At 54.1% G+C, this 18,627-nt stretch overlaps 1 protein-coding gene across 1 annotated transcript in view; it reads left to right on the forward strand.

Moving 5' to 3' along the window:
* The window catches only part of NECAB2 (N-terminal EF-hand calcium binding protein 2), a 29,668-nt gene that overhangs the window by 1,160 nt on the left and 9,881 nt on the right, over nt 1-18,627 (forward strand). The window contains exons 2-6 of the mRNA XM_023637393.2: nt 1,585-1,609; nt 7,121-7,229; nt 9,259-9,284; nt 9,435-9,532; nt 16,915-17,051. Of these exons, the coding sequence (XP_023493161.1) occupies nt 1,585-1,609; nt 7,121-7,229; nt 9,259-9,284; nt 9,435-9,532; nt 16,915-17,051 (395 nt within the window). The remainder of the gene's footprint in view (nt 1-1,584; nt 1,610-7,120; nt 7,230-9,258; nt 9,285-9,434; nt 9,533-16,914; nt 17,052-18,627) is intronic.

The following is an 18,627-nucleotide window of genomic DNA, read 5'->3' on the forward strand; positions in this document are numbered from 1 at the left end:
TGGGTGGCCGGGGCATGGGGTGCTTCTCGTGTGCCTGGTGGGCTTCTGGGAGAGTTGGGTGTGTGTACTGCACATCCCTGTGAGCGTGGGGGAGCGTGGGTTTCCTCTCTCCTGGAGCCCATCGTGGACTCTGGGCGGAGAGGGCTGGGCAGGGAAGGGAGAGCTGTGCTGTGAGTGCCCCCAAACACACGCACACACAGCCACACACTCGTGCAGCTGGCCCCTCTCTCTGGAGACCCCAGCGGAGTTCACACCGAAAGCCCTGGGGGGCAGGGGTCCCGAGACCTAGGCCTGCCCTTGCAGGAACGCCTGGTCCGACCCCGCCTGATTCTCTCTGCCGGTCAGGAGGTGGGCTGCGAGTCCTCCTCATGCTGGCTGGGCCCCGACTCTGAGCCTCCATTTCCTCATCTGGGAAATGGGGTGATGAGCGGGCGTGGGGGGCTCACAGGCTTGTGCAGACTCCCTGAGCCACATCCGCTGTGGTCCTGTCACTCACTTGTTCAACACCCAAGCCCAGAGCAGCACCTGAGGGTGGGACCCCCGCCTCAGGGACCTTGCAGTCAGGAGCAGGGCTGTGGGGTGCCCAGGCTGACGAGGGCCTGGGGGGCGGTCCCATAACTGCCTCCCTTTCTGCCCCAGCCACGGTGGCTCCTGCCCAGGATGCCGGAGTCGGGGTTCAGCTGAGGGAGGGGGGTGATGTTTGAGAAGCTCTCCCTGCTTCAGTCTGTCCCAGCCTCAGGTGCTGATAATGGATGCCCACCCCATTGCTTGGAGGGATGGGGGCATCTGCCCTTGGCACCAAGGCAAGGACCCAAGGTGGGAAGGTCACAGGGGCTAGTGCGTCCCCCACCTCCTTCCATCAGCCTGACTTACCTGGTCCCAAAAGTAGCAAGAGGAGACTGATCTGGTCTCAGCTCAGGCTTAGGGGGGAGGGGTTGGGCTGTCCCCTCCCCCATGCGTCCATCCCCTCCCCCACCCCCTCCTGATGCAGCCAGAACTTTGCATCTGCAACTAGTTTCCTGGCAGCCTGCTTCCACCCACTCCCCCACCCCAAAAATAATCCAGTCCTGCCCGTGGCTGTTCCAGGTGCCAGGCCCCGAGGTTCTGTTAGCGGACCCCTTCCATCAGACCTAACCCACCCTCCCTGGAGAAAACCCGGGCTCCCGAGGGGTTCTGGGAGAGGTGTGATGGTGTAAGGCGTGTGGGTGCGTCCCTGGGACACAAATTCTGAGTGTGCGACTGAGCATCGGACAGTGGATGAAGCCGCGGGGACCGATGGCTCTGGACGTCCACCCGCAAGCATGTGGATGGCCATGAGCCTGTCCACGCGCGTGTGCGTGCGTCTGTCCGCGTGCCCGTGGGCAGGCAGGCGGCGCAGAAGGGAGAGTGGGCGGCTCCTTCCCCGCGGGCGGCTGGGGGCCTCCGCCTGCCACATCCCTCCCCGGGGTCTCCCCGCGGGGCGGGGGAGGGGGCCTCAGCTTCCCCAGGCCCCCTGGGACGGGAGGGGTCTCAGTTACAGTGCGAACCTCTGGAGGGCGCCTGCCGCGCCCGGCTCCAGGCTGACTCGACCTCTCTTCTCTGCAGATTTTCCGACGTGCGGACAAAAATGGTGAGTTTCCCTCCGGGGCGGTCGCCTGAGTGAGGACTTGGTTCTTTCTGTCCCGATGCTTCAGGGAAAGGGCTCAGACACAGGACATGGACACCCATGAACCTAAAAGTTAAGAGTGCGGGACCCTGAAGTCAGAAGGTTGCGTCCTGGCTCTGTGCTTCAGTTTCCCCATCTGTACAATGGGACTCCCAGAGTTCTTACTTAGTAGGGAGGGATGCCGTGAAGATTCAACCAGTTGATGTCTGTGTGGTGGAGACGTCTTGGTCGTAGTACATACTTGGTGTACGTTAACCCTTACGCAGCTGGGCTGGATCAAGGCAGCCCAGGTGGGGGTCCAGAGACCACCCTTTGGGAAGCTCCCAGCCTCACTCACTTCTTCACAGGCCTGGGCACATCTCCTCCTCACAGCAACCTGCTGCAGTCGGTGCTGTCAACTCCATAGTGGCCCAGAGAGGTTAAGTGACATGCCCAAGGTTGCCCAGCCACAGGAAGGCAGTCAAGGCTCTCCCGCAGACCCCCGGCACTTCTCACCACATCATGCAGCCTCCCCAACAATGTGAGCAGCACATTGTTGTGGCCAGTGCATTTATGACACTCCACTTGTCCTGACTTCTTGGAACAGCTCCACCCTGCAGGAGGAAGGCAGGGGGTGGTGGTGGGGGGGGGAGAGCCTGAGAAGTTTACCAAGCCCTCCTGAGCCTGAGGCTCCCCGTTGAAACAGAGAGCGGTACGACTTCATCTAAATACCATGGTCATTATTCTCGGGCCCCAAGCACTCTCCGTGCGCTTTAACCAGGGCCCCTTCCAGGCCTCAGTTTCCCCATCTGTAGAGTGGGGTGGTAACCCCTAACCTGTCTCTTGCCCTGGGCTGTTGGGGAATTGCAAGGAGGCAGCTGAGTGACAAACTTTGATAAAAAGAGAAGCAAGCCATGCTCCGTGTTTGTTCGTTGAGAAAACGCTGATTGAGAATCAAGGCCTGTGCTGGGGACAGATGACCTGCTGCCTGTCCCCATGGGCCCTCAGGTCCCCCAAAGCATCAGGCCCCCGTGCCTCTCCCATTAGGCTACAGTTCATGGTGGTGGCTCTAGCTCGGGGCCCCAGCACCTCCCTCCCTCCCTGCAGGGGGTTGGTGTGGACCTGTCCCCCAATGGTGCTGGGCGAAGAAGAGGCTTTTGGGGGTGGGGGGTGCACAGGCCTGGGCTGGAAGGCAGTTCCAGGGCTCTCCATCTCTTGCCCCCTATGCCTGGGCGTGACCGTGGACCCTCCTAGGCCTCTTGGGATGAAGGACCATTGGCAGCAATTCCATACAGAGGAAGGAGAGAGATGTGGGGGGACCTTCAGTGGCCCTGGAGAAATGGTTGTGGCATCGTGTCCTGAACAGCATTAAACATCAGGGACGTGGTTAAGGGCCTCTAGCATCTTCACTGGGCGGCCAGCCCGGGGCTGCATGGCCACCGCCGTGTGCTGGCCGGGCCCCTCCAGCAGGTCGCGAGGTCTTCACAGGTAGGAATGCAGGTTTGTCCGTGTCATGGGCCCGATACCTGGCACCCAGCAGGTACTCAGTAAATGTCTGGGCTTACGGGGAATGGCTTTATTCCTCGGTGGGAGCGTAGCTGTGCGTGCATGTCACCGGGGTGCAGCCGTGGGGGTCCGCCTGCGGGTCTCTGTCCGCGCTGTGGAGTGTGTACACCGCTGCAGGTCTGGGGGGCCATGCTCTGTGACTGGTGCTGCACTTCCGAATGTGTGTGTGTGTGTGGGGGGGGGGTCTTTCTGGTTGTGCGGCTCTGTAGGAACTTTTGCAGAGTGTGTGTGTGTCTGTGTGTGTGCAAGCTTGCCTGTGTGGGTGGGTGGGTGGCACGCTGGTCTCCCTTCAGGCACAAATGGGGTTTCATCCTCCTTTCTTGTCCCCCTGTCAGAAGCCATGTTTCCACCCCCTGAGCACAGCTGCGGGGACCCTCGACTTCGCTTCTGCAGCCCCCACAGAGGCCGAGCTCACCCCTCCCCTTAGAGCCTTCAGTCTTCCCGGCCACCGCCGAGTGGCTGTGGCAGGTTGTCACCAGGGTTGATGTGGGTGTGATGCTGGGTCCGGGGAGCTTCTGGAGCCTGTGAGAAGGAGGTGGGGCCCCTCCTCTGTCCCAGGGAATGGCTGGCTTCAGGTCCTGGCTGAGCCAGCTGCCAGCCCAGTGACAAAGGCCAGTCCCCAAACTCTCCGGGCCTCAGTGTCCCCATCTGTAAGTGGGGATAATGATAGTGGTACCCACCTCAGGGGGCTGTCAGGAGAATGGAGAGGGGCGCTCCGGGCATAGCAGGCTCCCTGAGAGGAATCTGAGCCCTGGGACCGGCTGATGAGGTTCGACCGCCCGGGAAAGTGGACCCTGCTTTGTCAGCAGGTGTTTGACTCCCACCCAGCGCTCCACGGGGAGCTCCCCGTCTCGGGGAGGCTGCCAACGGCCGCCGAGCATCTCTTCTGCACCAGGACTTCAGTAGACTTTCTCCTTTGATCTTCACTCTGCTCCCCTGGGATGGGAAGCATCACCCCCTTTTTACAGCCAACGAAAGCCGGGCTGGGAGCCAGCCGATGGAGGACTGCCGACCCTCAGCTGGGGGCCATGCAGGCCCGTCTGCCTCAGCCCAGCACAGCCTGAAAACGTCATTTGGGGTCGGGGGAGGAAGGGGCGTGAGGATGGAGGGACGGAGGGATGAAGGGGGGTGGAGACGTTCATAGAGAGAGAGCAGCACACACACACAATTGTGTAGCACACCGAGCGAGATGCGTAGGGGCAGAAGATGGCGGGTGGTTTAAACCAGGCTCAGGGCTGGAGTGGAGGCCTTTGGGATCGCGGGCTGGCCTGTCCTGTGGCTCCCGGGGCAGAGACTTCTGCTAGGAGGAGCAGCCCGGGCCTGGCTGCCGAGGGGAGCTGAGCATGAGGGGCCTGCCCTCCGCGTGGGCCATGAAACCCAGAAGGGTGGTGACGTGTGGCGCTGGCAGAGGAGTGAGGGCCAGGCTGCCCTTCTCTCCGGGGACACGCACACTAGCAGGCTCCTGGCGTTTGAAAGGTCGCTGCGACAGAGGCTGAGCTCATGCTAATTAGTGAAGACACCTGCAAACAGCCCCACTCGGGGTCCTTGCTGGCAGCAGGGGTGCCAGGCCCCTTGTCTAATTGGGCAGAGGCCTGGGTGGGACATGCCGCTCCCCTCGTTAGCTGATCTGGGGTCATTAGGGCCACAGTGGGATATTACAAGGAAAGGTCAGCCGGGAAGGCTTTGTGCTCAGGTGGCCTGGCCGGCCTCTCTCTGCCTGTTGTCCTGAGTGCAGACTGGATGGTGGTGCCCAGACAGGCAGGAGGAGGGGGAGGCAGGAGGAGAGGGAGGCAGGGAGATGGCAGCCAGGGGCAGACCCCTTACTGTGCCCATGGCAGACATGACTAATCAATCACAGCACGCTTCCACTGAGTCCAGACTTGGACTTTTCCATGGAGCCCTGTGGCTGGGGCTCTCCCCACAAGACGCTGCCCCGGGTTGGCTTTTGAGCATGGACTCAGGAGCCAGATGGCCTGGGTTCAAGCTCCAGCTGTGGGACCTGGGCAAGTCCCTTAACTGCTCTGTGCCTCAGTTTACTGCTCTGTAAAATGGGGGCGGTGGTACTGCTGATGCTGTGGGGTGTTGTGAAGACTGAGTATGCAGCAGGAGCTCCGTGTGTCTGCATCTCTGCACCATGGTTCCTGGTTTATCATGGGTCTTGCCAAAGGAAACTTGGAGAGTCTCCCCTTTCACAGAATGCAAACACCCCAGCCTTCGAGTTTCCGCATTTACAGCTGGTGTCACGTGGTTCTCATGGCTTCTGGGTCTTTTGTATGTGGAGCTGGGGGTCATTGTTTGGTTTTCGGGAGGCACTCTTATTTTTGAAAGTCACAGGTTCGTTCTCCCTCTGCGGCATTGAAGCCTGAGCCGGGGTGTCGAGGCACACGGGGACAGCCCCCCGTGCACATGCGCACACCTTCCCCCTCTCTCCCAGCCCCTGATACTTTATGGCTTATGCAACCAGAGGAGACTGGTGGAGGGCAGCTGTGGCGAGAGGTGAGGCTCTTCCCCTCCTGAGCTCGTCCCTTTGCCCCTCTTTGAGCCCCCATAGAGCTGCTGGGGACAGAGATAGAAGCTCCGGAGTCTTGACAACATCAGAACGACTTCCACTCTGGGCCCAAGTACGTCTGCCATGTGTGGTTGGGCAGGTTGTGCCCTGCACAAGAGCAACTACCGGCAGGAACTGGGGGCCTCAGATCCAGTCTGCACTCCGCTCCCAGCCCACGTGCCCTGACACTGGGCTCCATCCCACACCAGCCCTGAGGGGCATCTCTTTGTAATCCACACAAAGGTGCCATGTGGGCTGGCAGAGACTTTGATTGCAGACTGGCTGGAGGTAATAGAAGGGGGTCTGCGTAGAGGGGCTGGGGGTCAGAAGTGTCCTGGGCTGGCCCTGCTCCCTGACCTCCTCTGCCTCCCACAGACTCGGCTCCTTTAAGGAGCAGCAGGAACCGTTCTAAGATCACTGAGGAGAGGGTGATGGCTGCAGGGGGGTGGGATCAGCTGGCAGGAGTTCCCTGGCAGGTGGGCGCTGTGGGAGGAGCTGAGGGTGGAAGCTTGGGGACTGCCACTCCTCCTGTCACTGCTGTTCTGCCCTGAGCCCCTCCCTCAGTGGCCCATCTACCCCCCACCCATGAGATCATCCTCAGCAGATGGTGGTACCCGGGGCAGGGCGACTGCAAGTGGAGGGAGAAGAGGTGAGACGGAGGGAAATGGGTGGGACAGGTCGGTACATCGGCTGTGAGCCCGCCCCCTCCCCAGCCCAGAACCGCAGCCCCCAGCCCCCAGGAGGGCCGGGCACCTCCTTCCCTCGTGGTTTGGCATCTTCAGGACTGTGTGTATGGCAGTGGGAGAACTCCGTGCCGGCTGTTGGCAGCCGTCCCACGTCAGACCGTGCGAAGGTTCAGGCCTGAGGCTTGCCGTGTGGATGGGCAGCATGGAGAGGGCTGGTTCCCTCTCGAGCATCAGCAGCTGAGAGCCGGGGTTGGGAATGATTGACATGTGGGGAGGTTATGGGGCATTCGGAAGCAAGGGAGAGCGGCCATCAGACTGGCCGGCTTTGGACCTGCCTCTCAAAGGAGTGCCCCCACCTCACCTGGTGCCTTCCTCCGGGCGGTCAGGCTAATCGATGGAGAGGTGCTCTCCGTCCATTGAGTGCCTGATGGCGAGCCCCAGCACACTAGCCGCTGCTGGTCGTCGTCTGTGTCAGTGTGGGGATCATCTGTACTTAGGGGCTGGTCTCTTGGTTTGGGGACCAGCTGGATGGGTCTGCTTCTCTGTGCCCTGGAATCTACAGGTCCATTTGGGAGTCAGCTGGGCGGGTGGGGATTATCTGACGGGGCGTATCTGTTGGTTGGGAACTGTTTGGATTTGGGGACGTCCTGTCTCTTAGACGCCAGCTGCCCTCCCTCCGCCCTCCCTTCTTTGCAGATGACGGGAAGTTGTCGTTGGAGGAGTTCCAGCTCTTCTTTGCAGATGGCGTCCTCAACGAGAAGGAGCTGGAGGATCTCTTCCACACCATCGACTCTGACAACACCAAGTGAGCCCCATCCACCCACCTCCCCCGTCGCTGGGGAGGAGGGGCATCTTCCTTCTCACCCACGGCCCACTCCCCATTTTCCACTCCCCTGGAGGATCCAGAGACCTGAGAACCCCCAAACCTGCTCATCTGAAAGTCAGCTCCGTTTAGCCCCCACGGCCCCCCGTGATGATTGGGGAGTGGGCAGATTGATGCTGCGCTGGCAAGTGGGTCTCTTCTGAGCACACGTGGCCAGGCAGGGAGGGACCCTAGATTTTGCAGAGTGTGCACAAGATAATGAAAAGGGGATGTTGGCAGTGACGTTGGCCTTCTGCTGACCCCAGTCCTGACCCCACGCCCCGTGCTTGTTCCCAGTCCCAGCGGTAACCCTGTGACCTTGAGCCTCACCCATCCCGTCTTCAAACAAACCATAACCAAATCCTGATCCTAACTCTGCCCTTGACCCTGCTTCTAACTCTGCACCTTTTCTCCAACCCGATCGTAACCTGAACCTGCGTGCGTCCCAGAATCATCCAGAAACTCCAGACATCCAACCCATCCCTAAATCTAGTGAAAGCACTCATTTTGCTCAAAGTTACCCCCTCCCACCCCAGCCTTAGCTCCAGCCTCACCCTTTCCTTGGGTTCCCCAAGCAGGATGAGGCCCAACCCCCTTCTCCGCCCCACACCTGGTCGCCTTCCTCAGGCCCACTCAGGTGATGAGGGCCTGAGTCATGAGGCCTGCTTGGGGCACTTTTGCTCAGTTGGCGTCCCCTGAGACAGGCTAGAGGTGGTCTGGACCAGAAGCTGCCATCAGGCCCATTTGCAAGGGACCCAGCGCAGTGGTGGCCTGGACCCCAGACTGGGGCTGAGAGTGTCCTGGGAGGTGGGCGCTGGGGACCAGGGTGGAGCAGGTGGAGCGAGTGTCCTTGTCCAGGAGGCCACTAGAAGGACACAGCTTCCCCAGGGAAGGGCTGTTTGGAGCCAGATGGAATTTCTGAGGGTTCCTGCAGCACCCCGCCCCCGGGAGCTTTGAAAGGGCCAAGGCAGGTGCCTACTGATTTATTGATTCTCACTTGGGGCCTTTGGCATCAGGCCAGCTGGGGGGAGGGACACGGAGGTGCTGTTTGAGAATTTAACCATGAGAGTGTGTGAGGGGGGCAGGGTGGACTCACCGTTAGAGAAAGTCAAAACTCTAAAGGCCTCTAGGACTGTTCTCCGACATTCCCCAGAGCGTGAGCAGCAAGGGTTCACTCTTTGGGTGCTACGTAGGCTTTCTGCCAAGAACAGTTCACGCGGATCAGAAAGATGGGGCAAACGCTAGTTCAAGCACAATTAAACAGGCCTCCTTTCTGCAGGACTTGTCAGAACCTTTAGTATGCGATGTGAACTGAGGGAACCTCCAAGACAGAGCTAGCAGGGCCTCTGAGCCCAGATTCATTTGGCCCCGGGAGCCATTTCCCAGAAGGGTCTTGTTGAACCTGGGTTCCCCCTCCTCTCTCAGTGAGGGAACTGGGCCCCGAAAGGGAGGGTTATCAGAACCCGCCCCCAGCACGCCCCACCCTCGCGTCTCTGTCCTGAGGCTGCTGCGCGCACCGTCGTCACCCGCGTGGTGGCCTTCTCGTGCCAGCCTCCTCCGAGGAAGGACGGGATCCTTCTGCACCCTGCAGGGATGGGGATGCGGGCCCCCGGGCTGGGGCGAGAACAAGGAGGGCTGTCTCAGGACCCTGCAGGCGGGGGTGCCCCGGGGCAGCGCATCACATGAGAGCTTTATTGACATCCCATAATCGTCAGGGGACCCTGTTCCTCTCCCCTCCCTTTTGCTGGCTGAGGACGTGGTCGCAGACCTTGGGAGGGGAAACCTGGTGATGGGGTCAGACAGACGTGCAGACAGCGATGGAGTCCTGCTCCGTCCTTCAGAGGGAGGGGCATCGTTTACCTGCTGCACCCTCCGCTGTAAAGTGGGGTGCCCGGTGCCGGGCACAGGGTGCGCCGCGTGGGGCAGGCCGGATGGGCCTGCTCTGAGTCTCCCCCCTCCTCTCTCTCGGCAGCCATGTGGACACCAAGGAGCTGTGTGGTAGGCACCCGGCTATGGGAGACCAAGACTGGGGTGGGGGTTGTTGGAACTGGGGAGAGCCCATGGGGTGCCTAGGCGGGATTGGTGGGAGGGCCCCGGGGGAGGGGAGAATCCTCCTATGACCCGTGACCTTTGCTTCCCCTTCCCCAGATTACTTTGTGGACCACATGGGGGACTATGAAGATGTCTTGGCCTCTCTGGAGACCTTGAATCACTCTGTCCTGAAGGCCATGGGCTACACCAAGAAGGTCAGCGGCCATGGGTGGCCCTGGGGGTCCCAGGCCTGAATGCTGGTTTGGTTTCAGATTTTCTCTAGAGCATCCTCACCCATGGGTGCCTGGATTTGTGATGACAAGTGTTGGGTGGGCCTGGGTCTCGGGTGGACTTTACTTGGGGCTCTTAGAGGGAGCTGAGATAAACTGTGAAGTGAGGGGAGCAGCTTGGTGAATGGCCCTGTCCAGCCAGTGTCTGGTTTGGAGCGTGAGGCCCTCTCCCAGAATCAGGCATGGTCCTGGGATGGAGAAACAGAGCTGCAGTCACCCCCAGCCCTCCAGGGTCCTTGGACAGGTGTCATCCCTGTCAGTCTCATGCCCTCCCACAGCAGGGTTACCCGATGGGAAGGGGAGGGTGAGGGGCGGGTTCACACATCTGAACTTGACCAAGGAATCTGATGGTGTCTGGGAGAAAGGGTGCGCGTCCGGGAGGGAGACGTGAGCTGGGCGGTAGAACCAGTAGGAGCAGGGGTCGGTGCTGAGCTAAGGGCTTCCCTATGTGCCCGGAGGGAGACCTCCAATGTGGTGTGAAGTCTGCCCACAGGCCTGTGGCCCCGTGTTTGCATGCGTGCCCCGGGGGAGGACAGAAGGCAGGGAGACGGGGCCAGCTTGTGGGCTGGGCGTCATTGTGCCTTCTCCGTTGTCGCTCAGATGGGCAGCAGCAGCCCATCCCCCGAGCTTCATGCCCCCTGAGTCTACACCCCCGTGGGGCTGGCGGCTTCTGGAGAGACAGGCAGCTGTGTTCCTTCTGTGCACCCACAGAGAAGAGGGTACTAATTTTCCTGAGGACCTCTGCAGCCCCGTGGGGAGCTGCAGTCACCTCCCCCATTTCATAGCTCTGGAAACAGGCTCAGAAGGGTGAATCCTGCAGCCAAAAGCTGCAGGCTGAAATGAAAGGGGAAACGGAGTCAGGGACCTAGCAGGAAGTAAGGAGCACAGCATGGGACTCCAGGCCCACCCAGGGGTGACTGGAGGGTCAGTCTGCCAGGAGCGGGGGCAGCCGCTTGGGCACACTGACCAAGGCACACAGGGAGGGATCTGGGAGCTGGCCACACTGTGAGGGACACATAGATGCCCACGGGCGGGCGTGCAGCCTACCAGCAACCTTGAGCTGTGGGAGCTCAGAAAAGGCCATCTGCTGGTTGAGGCCGGAGAGCTTAGCTGGTAAAGTCAGCCAGACCTGACTGAAGGACCCCGAGCCAGTCTCTTCCCTTTCTGGGCCTCAGTTTCCCCGTCTGTGAGATGGGAGCATTCACCTTATAGAGTCCTTCTGAGGATTGAATGAAGGCAGGCTTCTGAGCTTCTCCAAACAGGGCCTGGCACAGAGCGAAGGTGCCCACCAGTTTTTATTATTAGGCTCCTGTTGTATGCCCAGACGTGGGAACGATCAATCCTGTACGTTTTTTTCAAGTGCTGCTCGGTTACAGCTCTGCCGTGCCTTAGAGAATGCCTTTCTTCCCATATATCCGAAAGTAGCTGGGCCTGACCCGGAGCCTCCACTCGGCTGCATCTCCATCTCTGTCCCAGCGTCCTGCTCTTCTCAGTCCAGTGTTTTAAAGTTTATTTTAATATCATGTGAGACCGATTCTCTTTCTTTGTTCATCCTGTAGACTCTTGTTGGATATTCTGAAAGTATCAGGGTGGACCGAGGATTAGAAGGGAGCTCAGAAAGACCCCAGACTCTAACCCGAGTCACCCCGACAAGGGCATCCGCCCCAGCTCCGCCATTGGGGGTGCACTGGATGCTCACATGGGACTGCTGGCCACTGACGCCGCCTCCTGGAGCCTCAGCTTTCTCTTCTCTGCATGGGGCCACTTCCCAGCAGTGTTTTTGCGAGGCATTGCTAACATCCTTGGCTGCTTTCTCGTCTTTAGTCATCACTCTTCAGAGAGGTGACCTAATTCTCCCTCAAGGAGAGGATGGTGACTGCTACCACTATGATTTAGACCAGCTCTGGAGATTTTGCTCTCACAAGTCATGCGCGTGGGACGTTGGCGTGTTCTCGGTGGAGGTTGTGGCAGTGCTGGTTGCCATTACTTTTTCTGGCTATTTTCTCATGGATTTTTGTTTGTAGAAATGCAGCTCACTGAGTGTGGGTTCCAGTGCTTCTCTTGCAGCCCCTGATTTTAGTTGACTCTGCTGCTTTTGTTGATATGAAGTGATGGCGTCAGTTACCCGCGGTGGTACCTTCCTCGTTTCTGATCTGTGTTCCTCCTCTTTCTCTGTTGGGCGCTGTTAGCATCTCCCCCAAGTTCTAAATCCCTGTAATGATGCTCCGTGAGGCATCCTTGTTTTCCTCCTGATTTTCCAGGCCCCTCTCTAGTATTTCTCCACCAATTATAATATTAATACCAGCTCTTATTGTAGAATCTTCTTCAGCCTGTTAAAAAATATTTTTGCCTTCCCTTCACTAAATTTCATCCTAGGAGATGGTAGTGAATCTTTTCAAATGCCTTTTTGGCATTTTTAAACGATCATCTGATTTTTCTGAAGCTATTGATGGGGTGGATTCTATTATTAGATTCTGTCCTATTGAACAATTTTTAGCTTCCTGTGATAAACCCTAATTGGTGCATTATTCTTTGATCGCGCTGCTAAATCCTTGTCACTCGCTGAGTGTTTTATCTCTGTCTCTATCGAGAATTGAGATTGGATGGTAATTTTGGGATGAATTGTGAGGCAGTTTTGAATATTTCCTCTGTGTAATTCAGCTTCTCTAACATAGAATCATTTTTCTATTCAAAAGTCGAAAGAATTTATCCATAAGGCTTGGGTCGAGGTGCTAAAGAGGGGAGGAGATTATTTTAAAAGTTATTTTAAGGTCAACCCTGGTTTTAGTTTTTTACTTTTTGTGTCCATTTTAGTATATTTTTAAACAAAACTACTGATGTGTTCAGTTTTGTGATCAATTATGCATAGTATGTTCTTATGATTTTTTTAAAAAAAAATCTAAATCATTGACACAAAAGAGGCGCTTAATGCAGGTTAAGTTCAAAAATTTCTGCTGTTATAGCTCAGGTCTTATTTTAATTTTTGTCCTATTTTGCTACATTTTAAAAACTTATATTTGGCAGAATTTTGCCTGTTTTAATTAGTTGTTCTAATAACCAGCCACTGACACATTTATTTAAATTTCATGTTTTCAACCACATTTATAGTTTTCACCACTGTTATTACCTTCTTCCTATTTCCTCAGATTTCTTGTTCTTGCTATTCTTTTTCATATGTGAAATGGAATACTTAAATTTTTGTGATATGAAGTTTGGAATTTTAAAAATTTAACCTCTGAATGATACTTTCACTGCAATCGTAGATTTTAATATGTACTAATGCCTCTCTCAATATTCCCCAATAATCTGTTATGTCCTCACTCATTTCTCGTTTCATGGTGTTAGGATAAAACCGAGTGACTGATAGTTCTAGTCTATTTTTTTTAATGTGTCGAGATTTCTTCATTACATCTTATTTGATTTGTTTTTATAATTATCTCATGGATGCTTGAGAAAAGATGTGGACGGTACTTTCAGAATATAAAATTGGAAAATAGCTAACCTTTCTTTGTTATGAAATATATGCTGTGAAAAGACAACTTTGTAAAGAGGTAAAATTGTGTCTCTTGTACAAATATAAAATGCACATGACAGAGATTTTATTTAACTCATCCATTAATGTGAGAACCATAAGATGTTACGGCTGCCTCAAAGGAAAATTCAAAGAACCCACGCGGTGTATACAGGCAACCAGGAATAATGAAATGGATTTGCGAATAAATGCAAAACTGGTTGCTATCCACAGGGCAACAATCCGTTGCATTCTACTGGGCAAAATTCATATGCATTTCTGAGGATGAGAATTATTTGCGTTATCATCAGTTTTCTACATTTTACAGTTTTAAAAGGAGCTCCAGAGCGAGGAAAGACTTAGTTAATCCACTGGGTGTGCTCGACAGGAAACGCAGTCATCTTTTTTGCCCATTTTAAAGACTTGCACACTCTCCTGACGATATGCTTTGCATCCCTGTTTATTTTTGGTTACTTCTTCTGTCCTATGGGACAACGATGAGCTAATTTCTCACACTAAGTTGGATTTTGTCATTTAATCTTTATATTTCTAATGTTTTTCCTTTCTATATATTTAGCCATGTTATTTGATACCTATAGACCTTTATTAGAATGTTTTTATTATATAAATGGTCCACATTCAATATGCAAAATTTAGGAAATAGAGAAAAGTATAAAGAAAAATTTCAAATCACTTCTAATTCCCACTTTCCCTAACCACTGTCAACATTTTAGTTCGTTCCCTCTGAGCCTTTTCTCTGTGTATGTTTCTTTAATATACTTAATACCATTCTGTGTACAGAAATTTATTTTCTGTTTCTTTTCATCTAATATTTTAAAAACGCTTTTCCCATGTTATTAAAACTGTTCAAAAGCATCCTTTTAAATATTCTTATTTAAATGTATTAACTATTTCTCTGTTGTTGGGCATTTTAGATTATTGCCAGGTTTTCGCTGTTATGAATAATACTGTAAACTTGGGGCGTAAATATTCACATTTTGCCTTATGTCTCAAGGATAGATTATCAGAAGTGGAGAATTACTGGGTCGAAGAATATGAGCAGTGTAAGCCTCTTGATATAAAGCAAAATCGCTTTTTAATGTGGTCGTATCCATCCCAATCCCCACAGCCGTGTTTATGGCAATATCCTGTCCCGTGGCTTGAAGGTTTCAGTGTCTTGTCCTTGTTATGACGCCGGCTTTGTCGTTCTGTTCTTACCCTTATCCTGTGCCAGACTTTCTCACTGAAGTTCTCCCTCCTAGTGATATTGCAACTTGTCCTGTTCATTTGATCAAATCTGGTGGCAGAATCCTTGCGCTGGCTTTTCTTTGTAAATCCCTGGGTGCCGTCTTGGTTCAGACGTGCCTCCAGCTGGACCTCCTTTCATCAAGTCAGCGACTGTGTCTTTACATGGGGGAATTCAGGCTGATTTCTTTGTTGTTGTGATCCATGTGGTCTGGCTGCTGTCATAATCTTTTACGCTTCCTTCGTCTCTTTGACATTTTACCTTCTGTTTTGTTTATAGCGTTGATTATGATTTTGAAGGTAAACATTCTCATTTTTATTTTACTGGTGACTTCTGATCACACGTTCTTAACATTCTTCTGTTTTTATATTTAGCTAATTAGAAAAGTGCTTTCTGTTGCATTTTGTGGAATTAAAGGAGTTTTTTGGATTTTCATCTGTTTTCTCCATACTTTCACACTCTTTATTGACTTAATCCAGTGTGATTGAAATTGAACGATGAGTGATGCATGTTTTATTTCTTGACCTCTGTAACCTTTATGTTGAGTGTGGGTGATCACTGACACCTCTTTCCACAACTTCCCCATTCAAGGATTCTTCCTCAAATTCAACCCCAGATGAGAAATTGGGAGACGTCCTTAGGCGTTCTTTGCAGGAAAGGTGCTCATCTGATAAAATTTCAGAGATTTGCAGATTTCTGAATATCTACCTATTATACTGCAAACAAGTAGGTCGGCCACGTGACACACCATTCCTAGATCTGGTCCTTTTCTCTGGGGTGTGTGGAGCTGGGCTCTTGGCTGAGGTATCGATTGGGGTGGAGGAAAAATCTGTGAAAGCTACATTTTTACTCCTTTGAAACTAACTTCTCTTTTTTTGGAATTCAGCTAGCCAGGTACATGTTGACCCCTGACCACACCCTCAGTCATTGGTTGGGTGCTTTTAACACACTTCAGCTCATTTTTCTGCTTGATGGCGTCTGGCAGCCTTTCTCTTTGTGTTCAAATTTCTTACCACATTGTCTTGTTCGTTTTCGGCCATTCGCTGTCCAGAGGCCATTGATCACTGGGCTGTGTGTGGGTCCACCGTCTGCTAGGAAGGATAATCGATAGTTGCAATGCATTAGGCTTCCAGAACCTGACATACTTTCTGCCACACATTCATTCTCTGTCAGGGCCTGTCTCCCGCGTCCTGGTCTGGTGATTGGCACAGGGTGTCCATCTCTGTGCCTCCCTGTCTGTGTGCCTCTCCTTTTGGCCTCTCTCCACCCCTGTATCCATTTCTGCCTCCGTTGCTCAGTCTCTCTGTCTCTAGCTGTGTCTCCCATGTGCAGTTATTGATAATTAATTCCCAGAGAGTGATGGATGTTTTCACTTGCTTTCCTCGAGAGCCCTGTTTTCTTGCCTTGCAGGGACTGGGCAGAATTCCAAGGTGCCGGGGCAGGTGGCTCAGGAGGGTGGGGTCTTGGCACAGGAGCTGAGAGGGCAGGACCAGCATTCCCAACACGGCGTCATTTTGATCGTTGCCATCCTTGAGTGACCTGACTAAGCAGAGCTCCCTCCCTTCCCTGTAAAGCATTTTGAAGCCCAGAGAAACTCAGCTGGATCCAGAAACCTTAGAAATGTCTTTGCTGTAGACTCTTGACAAAGGGGCAAATTCTGTATCACACCACATTGCAGGATTTGTGGAAAACCCTCTTTGCCCATCTTTGCCCCAGAATTCCTCATCCTGTGGCCGCTAAGTCTCAGTTTCTCCCTGACTCCCCACTCACCCCCTCCTTCTGAGGACGGAACCTCAGGCACTTTCTTTGGGGAGCCAGCCTCTCTGGCTGCTTCTAATTGTCTTCTCTCATTTCTCTGAGTAGCAGCATGAAGGCCCAGGGACCCAAAGAATCCTCCTTGGAGGAGGAAGGAGGGAGAGGAGGTTGGGAATTCTTCTTCCCTAATACTTTATCCCTGTCTACACCACATCAAGAACACCACCACCAGTCACCATCATCACCACTACCAGCAACACCACCACCAGCACCACCATCGCCCACCATCATCAGTGCCATCATCACTACCACCATCTTCACCATCAACATCACTACCACTTCCATCCTCATCATCATCATATCACCATTGTCATCATCACTGCCACCACTATCACCATCATCATTATCAACATCATCATCTTTATCATAGCAGCTACTGTTCATTGAGTATTTGCTATGTGACAGGCACTGTGCTGAGCATTTTATGTATATTTTGTCATTCAATCCTCACTACGACCTTGTAAGATAGATACCACAGTGACTCCTGTTATGGTCATCGAGCTCACAGAGCTAGTAAGTGGTGAAGCCAGGGTTCAAACTTGGCCTCTGAGTCCATAGCCCCTGCCTTGATGCAGGAGCTGTACACCCTCCAAGTTCAGGAGACAATGGGGTCCCCACTTCCCACTGCAAGGCAGAGACACCACCGCAGGTCCCCCCCTAACTCTGTGCCAGACCCACAGCCAAGTTCCCTCCCGAGCCCCTTCCCCCTCTGTGCCCTTTCCCTTCCCTCCACAGGTGTACGAGGGTGGGAGCAACGTGGACCAGTTTGTGACGCGCTTCCTCCTGAAGGAGACAGCCAATCAGATCCAGTCACTGCTGAGCTCCGTGGAGAGTGCGGTGGAGGCCATCGAAGAGCAGACCAGCCAGATCCGGTGCGTCCGCGGGACCTTGCGGGGTCGTGTGGGAGTATGCCGTGCACGTGCTGACCTGCTGTCTGAGGGCACTGAATGGGACACTGCGTGCTTGGAAGAATGCTTGGAGTGCATGCGGTACAGACAGTGAAGACTGCTTCCTAGCCACGAATCAGTTTGCCACAGCCCCGTATCTCTCACGTTATTGTTTATCTTGAACTATCCTACTGTTTCTCATTTTTTAAAGCTGGAAATCAATTTAGGAAACCATATGTGGTTACCACAATTGGAAAACAAGTGTCACATGCCATCAGTGAAGTGCCTGTGAACCAAGCACCTGTTGTGCCCACAGAGCCTCTGAGGCTGCTCCCTATTGTTAGAGAGAGACGGGGAGATGGCAGAGAGGCGCTGAGGACGGACGATCCCTGAATGCTGACTCCCTCAGAAGGATTGAAAGAGCAGTGAAACGGACTGATTTTCTCCCAGTGTTATTTAAGGCCGTGTTTGCATGTCCTGGAAGCCATGGGGAAGCGTCCAGAGTCCCCCTCTTTGGCGGGGGATGCTGTGTCAAGGGGTGAGCCCGGTGTCTAGAGAGGAGTACTTCTCCTTCTGGCTCAGTAGTGCCCGTCCCTGGGGGCCACGAGCCCTCGCATTTGCTGTCCCAAGTTGAGACACTGCCCTGTGCCTGGTCCTCCCAGAACAGCCGATTGCCTGGCGTAAAGGGGAAATAAAGAAATACGGATGGACGGGAGCAACAGCCAGGTGTCTGGCCCAAGCGGGCCTGAGGGTTGAATTTCTCTGCGTGGCCATGGGTGTCAGGCAGAGGCCCCACACAGCAGGGCATTGGTTGCTGTGGGGTGGGTGTTTGAGCACGTATTTTGTGGTTGCTGAGGGGCTGGTCCCAATCAGATATGATTGCAAAGACCACTTGATGACACTGTTCCCAAAAAGTGTTTACTCTGAGCATGGGCAGCCAACTCACCTGGGAAGTGTAAAATGCAGATTCCCGGGCCCCGGGCTGTGCCTGCTGGATTAGGATCCCTGGGAGCTGGGCCCGGAACTCTGCATCTGTGATCTGTCTTGTGACTCTGAGGGTCCCGAAGGTTAACAGCCACAGCTCTGGAAGCTGTCTCTTAGATTTCCTTCTTTTGTCACTATCTTGATTAAAAATTCACCATTTTTATCCTGCTGCAGAGCAGATAAGAGGGCTGCACAATTTTCATAGTTGGTTTCCTGCACTTTGCCAGTCCTGTCACATGTCAGCGGTTACACTTGTCCGCCCCCACTTTGGGACCTTACTTTGGGATGTTGGTGATGGGGGTGGCACGTCGTGGTGAGGACACACATCTGCTTCACATGCACTCGCACCTTGAACCGCCCCAATTCTCAGCTATCTTGGCTCCCGGTTGCGAGTCCCCTGCCTTCCTATTTCCCAGCCCGGGGGATGTTCCAGGCACAAGCTGCTGGTTCCAACCCCACCGCCCCTCGCGGACTCCCGCAGCTCCCGTTCATGGTCTGCGGGCCACATTTAATTTGCTGCTGGGTGGTAGAGCTGCCAGGATCGACACCTCAAATGTTCCGCCAGCCTTTCCTCTCC

The sequence above is a fragment of the Equus caballus genome, chromosome 3, assembly GCF_041296265.1.
Source record: "Equus caballus isolate H_3958 breed thoroughbred chromosome 3, TB-T2T, whole genome shotgun sequence".
Classification (NCBI taxonomy): domain Eukaryota; kingdom Metazoa; phylum Chordata; class Mammalia; order Perissodactyla; family Equidae; genus Equus; species Equus caballus.